At 45.5% G+C, this 7500-nt stretch overlaps 1 protein-coding gene across 2 annotated transcripts in view; it reads right to left on the bottom strand.

Moving 5' to 3' along the window:
* LOC135506221 (B-cell lymphoma/leukemia 11B-like) overlaps positions 1-7500 on the bottom strand; it is a 49931-nt gene that overhangs the window by 22908 nt on the left and 19523 nt on the right. Inside the window, exons 1-2 of one of the 2 annotated variants that reach the window (XM_064925740.1) lie at positions 4241-4341; positions 3714-4076 (exon numbers count right to left, since the gene is read on the bottom strand). In XM_064925740.1, the coding sequence (XP_064781812.1) occupies positions 3714-4076; positions 4241-4295 (418 nt within the window). In that variant the 5' untranslated portion in view covers positions 4296-4341. Of the gene's footprint in view, positions 1-3713; positions 4077-4240; positions 4342-7500 lie in introns of those variants that run through there. The other variant, XM_064925739.1, reaches the window with a different exon arrangement.

Genomic DNA, 7500 nt, shown 5'->3' with positions numbered 1-7500 from the left:
GCAATGGGTGGCAGGGCAGGGAGAAAAGAGGGAAGAGAGAGAGAAGAGAGATGAGGGAAGAGAGAGAGAAGAGAGGAAAACTGAGAATAGAGAGAGAATGCACTGACACATTCAAATACACTTCTTGATACTGGAATACCAAGGGACGTTATACACTCTACTGCTGTGATTCTGCTATACTACTACTGTTAACATGATAACTACCCCATACAATAACTACAGCACTCACTGCTGCTGACACGTCTCTACCACACTGTACAATATATCACCACAGAGTAATGAAATGTCTGGGGCCTTAAACTAGAGCTTTAGAGACCAAGCTCAACCCAGTCAGATCAAAGAGAGAGAGAGAGAGAGAGACAAAGAGAGAGAGAAAGGGAGACAGAGAGAGAGAGAGAGAGAGAGAGAGAGAGAGAGACAAAGAGAGAGAGAAAGGGAGACAGAGAGAGAGAGAGAGAGAGAGAGAGAGAGAGAGAGAGAGAGAGAGAGAGAGAGAGAGAGAGAGAGAGAGAAATGTCGAAGTTGTTCCAAGTGTTACATTTCAAAGTGTTTTTGAGGTGAAGTTTAGGCATTAACTCTGAATGGTTAAGGTTAAGATTTAGGAAGGCTTAAAACAATAAATCTCAAAAACAACTTTCTATCACTTGGCAACCTTCGGAACCAGAGGCTGCTGCTTACGTCCATCCCTCTAAACCCAAACCTACGTGAAGGTTTCCACTTCATCATCATCCTCAGACACGGACGTTGAACACTGACCTGTATAAAGGGTGACCTGGCTGCAATCTCCACACACACACACACACACACACACACACACACACACACACACACACACACACACACACACACACACACACACACACACACACACACACACACACACTTACACACACACACACACACACACACACACACACACACACACACACTTACACACACACACACACACACACACACACACACACACACACACACACACACACACACACACACACACACACACACACACATCTCAAACACATACCACTGTCTCAACCGTACACACACACCACATGAGGCTGGTAAAGGGGAGGACGACTCATAATAATGACATCATAAATACATCATAAATACAACATAATTACATAGTAGAATGAATGGAGTGTTATCAAACACATATCATTCCAGTCTGGCCAGTACCGTGAGCCCGTACTCCCCAATTAAGGTGCCACCAGCCACCTGTGACACACACACGGCTCACAGGTTTGCATCAGTGAGAGAAAAGCAAGGAAAAAAACAGGATACTGAAGGACTATTTTCATCCAACATTGTGTGTGTGTGTGTGTGTGTGTGTGTGTGTGTGTGTGTGTGTGTGTGTGTGTGTGTGTGTGTGTGTGTGTGTGTGTGTGTGTGTGTGTGTGTGCCTTGCAGCATCCTTGTAGTCTAAGCGTGATGACACAGTGTGCCAAGTGCAGGATGTGTGTGTGTGTGTGTCTGTCTTTGTCTCAGTGGAGTGAAGTGTGTGTGTGCGTGTGTCTTCTCCAGTTTAACGTGCCTTGCAGCATCCTTGTAGTCTAAGCGGATGACACAGAACAAAGCCAAGGCAGGATGTTACAAAACGAAACCGCTCATCTGTCTTTGTCTCAGTCAGGAGAGGAAGGGGTTAAAGCGTGTTCCTGAGTGTGTGAGTGTGTGCATGTGGGCAGACGTGCGTGCTGTTGGACATGCCTGCCTGTATTTTTGTGTGTTTGTATGTCTGTGTTTCTGCGTGTGTATGTGTGTGTGTGTGTGTGTGTGTGTGTGTGTGTGTGTGTGTGTGTGTGTGTGTGTGTGTGTGTGTGTGTGTGTGTGTGTGTGTGTGTGTGTGTGTGTGTGTGTGTGTGTGTGTGTGTGTGTGTGTGTGTGTGTTTACGTTTCACAGACCCTGGGTGAGCCCTTCTCCCAGACTCCCTCCCTTCCTAACCACAGTGCTCTGCTCTCTGTGACCCATATAGGCTAGCATGTGTTCTGTTCCTTCCACCTCGGGCCCCCTATGCACTCGGCTCTGTCTGGCAGCCATGTTGGATCTAATTAGCCCTATTAAATATAATCTGGTTTGGCTGAAACTTAAGAACACGGCTCTAAGTGGCAATCTAATGTGTTGAGTAAAGCTTGAAACGCTCTTGAACTGTTTAATTCATTAATTCAGCCCCGGAGTGGTTCCTTGTCCTGCATTCCCAGAGATAAGGTTGACTTTTCCTCCAGTGAAATAGATCAAGGGAAGGTCACTAGTACTGTGGAGATGGAAGAAAGGAATTCAACTGGGTGGGATCTGATTCTGACTCACGTTGCTTCTAAATGAATTGATTTGGGATAAACTCAAAACGTGTCTATTTCTCTCAGTCTGTAATACCAGCGTGTTGAGTTGTGTAGCAATAAATACATTGATTTAGGATAAACTCAAAACGTGTCTATTTCTCTCAGTCTGTATTACCAGCGTGTTGAGTTGTGTAGCAATAAATACATTGATTTGGGATAAACTCAAAACGTGTCTATTTCTCTCAGTCTGTATTACCAGCGTGTTGAGTTGTGTAGCAATAAATACGTTGATTTAGGATAAACTCAAAATGTGTCTACCAGCGTGTGGAGTTGTGTAGTAATAAATACATTGATTTGGGATAAACTCAAAACGTGTCTATTTCTCTCAGTCTGTATTACCAGCGTGTTGAGTTGTGTAGCAATAAATACGTTGATTTAGGATAAACTCAAAATGTGTCTACCAGCGTGTGGAGTTGTGTAGTAATAAATACATTGATTTGGGATAAACTCAAAACGTGTCTATTTCTCTCAGTCTGTATTACCAGCGTGTTGAGTTGTGTAGCAATAAATACATTGATTTGGGATAAACTCAAAAAGTGTCTATTTCTCTCAGTCTGTATTACCAGCGTGTTGAGTTGTGTAGCAATAAATACATTGATTTGGGATAAACTCAAAACGTGTCTATTTCTCTCAGTCTGTAATACCAGCGTGTTGAGTTGTGTAGCAATAAATACATTGATTTGGGATAAACTCAAAACGTGTCTATTTCTCTCAGTCTGTATTACCAGCGTGTTGAGTTGTGTAGCAATATATATTTTTTTGCAATAAGTGGGAACAGACTTCCTCGTCATACGGTCTTCTTTATGGTCTCTCTGCAATTGACTGACTTGACTTACTCAATTCCCCAATCCACCCATTCCACCCATTCCACTGTCTCCAGTCCAGCAGTTTGAGTTCCTGTAGTGATGACTTTGTGACCTGATAACTTTGAGCTTGTCCCCCTGCAGCTCCACTTGCTAATACTAAACAGTCTCTTTAATCCAGATGAATGGTCCTATATCCTCTTTATTAATCCTCTTCTCTGCACCTCCCAGCCACAGCATTATAATCAGCTTTCTTAACCTTTTGATGCAGTGGAATCTCCTTATGAACGCACACACACACACACACACACACACACACACACACACACACACACACACACACACACACACACACACACACACACACACACACACACACACACACACACACACACACACACACACACACACACACACACACACACAGGGCTCTGTCACGTCCTGGCACAATTGGTTACAACAGCAGGAGTCCTTCAGGCAGCTTTAGAGCTGGGGCCGTGAAGCTGTGTGTGTGTGTGTGTGTGTGTCTTTGTAATTGAGGGGCAAAGCTCAGAGTGAGTTCTGATTTCCTACCTGTGTTCCCTCTTTCCTGCTTGGGACAGATTCCTTTAGCGGGCGTCAGCCTCCTCTCCTCTTCTTCCTCCCCATGAGGGGTCACCTGCACCCCCACCTCCACCGGCACCGCCCCTCCCCGCAGCAAGACGGGGTTCCCCCTTTCACCCGGTTTGGAGAAACCCCCAGGGGCGCGGCCTCCCACACTGCACCGCCGTCTCTTATGCTCTATGAAGACCAGGATGTCTCCCAGAGGGAATTTGGTCTGGCACCTCCCACAGGTCAAGAGATCATGCTCCCCTGGCCCCGCCCTCCTCGGAGTGGGGCTGGGAGTGGACGGCTCCGGGGAGCGAGTTCCCACCCCCAACTCATGATTGGCCTCGGCTGTGGGGGAAGATGAAAAGGGGGTGGGGAGATGTTAATCAAGATGTCATCATGGAACAGTTCTGGAACACACTACATCTGATCGTCAACAGCACAAACTGTATTGTACAAAACTAAAGTCAATAACAAATGATGTTTTTCCTTCATGTTTCAGATAACATTACCTGCAAAATGCCATAATTCCATACCACACCAGAGACCCTGCTTAATGTTAAGCATACTGTTTAGTCTCACCACACAAGCAGGCAGCTGTGTTGCTGTAAACCTTCCGCAACAAATAAACCAACCAAACACCTCAGACCCTCAGTCTTATCTGGGAGCTGAGATGAGTGAGTGAAGGCGTGGCCGACACACTATGAGTGAAGCTATGAACCGTTTCACAGCGGACTATGGGTTTCCGGTGCAGCTCGCTGTTCTCTGCAATAGCTTCTGCTGTATGGGAACCTCACTACAAGCATGCAAGAAGGTAGGCCACATCCACCCCACGACAGATGTTTATGTTGAGTGGGGACGTGTGTGTGTGTGTGTGTGTGTGTGTGTGTGTGTGTGTGTGTGTGTGTGTGTGTGTGTGTGTGTGTGTGTGTGTGTGTGTGTGTGTGTGTGTGTGTGTGTGCGTGCGTGCGTGCGTGCGTGCGTGCGTGTGTGCGTGCGTGTGTGTGTGTGTGTTCGTGTGTTCGTGTGTCTGTTCGTGTGAACCCAGGTGTATTGTCCCCAGAGAGTCTATAAAGAGAAGCCTCTCCTAACCCAGGTGTATTGTCCTCAGAGAGTCTATAAAGAGAAGCCTCTCCTAACCCAGGTGTATTGTCTCCAGAGAGTCTATAAAGAGAAGCCACTCCTAACCCAGGTGTATTGTCCCCAGAGAGTCTATAAAGAGAAGCCTCTCCTAACCCAGGTGTATTGTCTCCAGAGAGTCTATAAAGAGAAGCCTCTCCTAACCCAGGTGTATTGTCCCCAGAGAGTCTATAAAGAGAAGCCACTCCTAACCCAGGTGTATTGTCCCCAGAGAGTCTATAAAGAGAAGCCTCTCCTAACCCAGGTGTATTGTCCTCAGAGAGTCTATAAAGAGAAGCCTCTCCTAACCCAGGTGTATTGTCCTCAGAGAGTCTATAAAGAGAAGCCTCTCCTAACCCAGGTGTATTGTCCTCAGAGAGTCTATAAAGAGAAGCCTCTCCTAACCCAGGTGTATTGTCCCCAGAGAGTCTATAAAGAGAAGCCTCTCCTAACCCAGGTGTATTGTCCTCAGAGAGTCTATAAAGAGAAGCCTCTCCTAACCCAGGTGACAGTACTGCAGGTCTCATTCTCTACACTGTTGACACTGTCATCAATAACCATAAGTCATTCTCTCCTGGTTGTTTTACATTCTCTCCTGGTGGTTTTACATTCTCTCCTGGTTGTTTTACATTCTCTCCTGGTTGTTTTACATTCTCTCCTGGTGGTTTTACATTCTCTCCTGGTGGTTTTACATTCTCTCCTGGTGATTTTACATTCTCTCCTGGTTGTTTTACATTCTCTCCTGGTGGTTTTACATTCTCTCCTGGTTGTTTTACATTCTCTCCTGGTGGTTTTACATTCTCTCCTGGTTGTTTTACATTCTCTCCTGGTGGTTTTACATTCTCTCCTGGTTGTTTTACATTCTCTCCTGGTGGTTTTACATTCTCTCCTGGTGGTTTTACATTCTCTCCTGGTGGTTTTACATTCTCTCCTGGTGGTTTTACAGTGAAGTCCCATGGTGTAAATTCATAAAGGACGATTCCTCTGTAACAATACCCTGATGTAACCAATAGGTTACGGTATAGACATCTTCTCCCAGAGGGCCTGCAGGAAGCTTGAAGCTCCAGTGACTCTCAGTGCATTCTGTCTGAGCGGGTACCCAAGGAGAGGTGTTGATGTCTGGGAGAGGAGCTTAGCAGAGCCTGCCTCTATCGTCTTCCAGCCGCATTCCCTCCAGTGTGTGTGTGTGTGTGTGTGTGTGTGTGTGTGTGTGTGTGTGTGTGTGTGTGTGTGTGTGTGTGTGTGTGTGTGTGTGTGTGTGTGTGTGTGTGTGTGTGTGTGTGTGTGTGTGTGTGTGCGTGCGTGCGTGCGTGCGTATGGCTAAACTTCTAGTCACATCTGCTACAGCCAGGCGGTTACACAAAATATGGGTCCCAAAAGACCCCCTATTCCCATAGGGCTCTGGTCAAAAGTAGTGTACTATATAGGGAATAGGGCTCTGGTCAAAAGTAGTGTAGTATATAGGGAATAGGGCTCTGATCTAAAGTAGTGTACTATATAGGGAATAGGGCTCTGGTCTAAAGTAGTGCACTATATAGGGAATAGGGCCCTGGTCTAAAGTAGTGTACTACATAGGGAATAGGGCTCTGGTCTAAAGTAGTGCACTATATAGGGAATAGGGCCCTGGTCTAAAGTAGTGTACTACATAGGGAATAAGGTGCCATTTGGGATGCAGAGCCTAGAGTTTCACATGGTTTCTTAGTTGCACATAATCCTCCATCATGTCTGTCTTCCCAGTCCATTCCCTGACCTCTGACCTCCTGGCTATTGCCCTGAAGTGATTCTAAGTGTTTTTTCACACAGCATTTTTCTCTTAAACGGTATCTTGGAACAGGGCCAAGTCATTTCCATGTCATAAAAGAGGAAGACAAATATGTAGTTCTAACCTAGCCAGGCCAGGATATCACCTGATGAGGCCTGTTTCGGTGTGTTTCTGTGTTTCAGTATGGGCCTTGTGACCGTGTGTCTCCTTAGCCCTGGCATCAAAGCCTCATTTCAGTTGCCAGGGACATTTAAGATGGGTGGGTGGCATAATTTGAAATGAACTCAATTCCTGACGTGACTGTAACTATAAGCAGAGAGAAAGAGAGAGAGAGAGAGAGAGAGAGAGGAGAGAGAGAGAGAGAGAGAGAGAGAGAGAGAGAGAGATAGAGAGAGAGAGGAGAGAGAGAGAGAGAGAGAGAGAGAGAGAGAGAGAGAGTAAGTGAGAAAAAAAGAGATCAAGCAATGAAGAGAAAGAGAGAGAAATACAATGAGCTCCAAAAGTATTAGACAGTGACACGTTCTTTGCTGTTTTGACTCCGGCACTTTGGACTTAAAATGATACAATAACTACGAGGTTAAAGTTCAGACTGTCAGCTTTAATTTGAGGGTATTTTCATCCATATAGTGTGAACTATTTGAAATTCCAGAACTTTTTGTGCATAGTCCACCACTTCAAGGGAACCAAAAGTATTGGGACAAATTCACTTATATGCGTAAAGAAGGTATAGCCAAACGCACTTCAGCCCAGCTTAAACTCAAAAAGGGGAGATCAGGTGCTCGACTGAGAGACTTGAAAATCCAAAACACATTCCTTACCCCAGGATATTTCAACTGGTGACTATCCAGAATGAATAAAAATAAGCACTCTGTTGCTACATAAATCTGATAG

Source organism: Oncorhynchus masou, chromosome 19 (assembly GCF_036934945.1).
Source record: "Oncorhynchus masou masou isolate Uvic2021 chromosome 19, UVic_Omas_1.1, whole genome shotgun sequence".
In the NCBI taxonomy this organism is placed as follows: Eukaryota; Metazoa; Chordata; class Actinopteri; order Salmoniformes; family Salmonidae; genus Oncorhynchus; species Oncorhynchus masou.
Note: the sequence above shows the minus strand (reverse complement) of the source record. Positions and strands in the feature narration are given on the sequence as shown.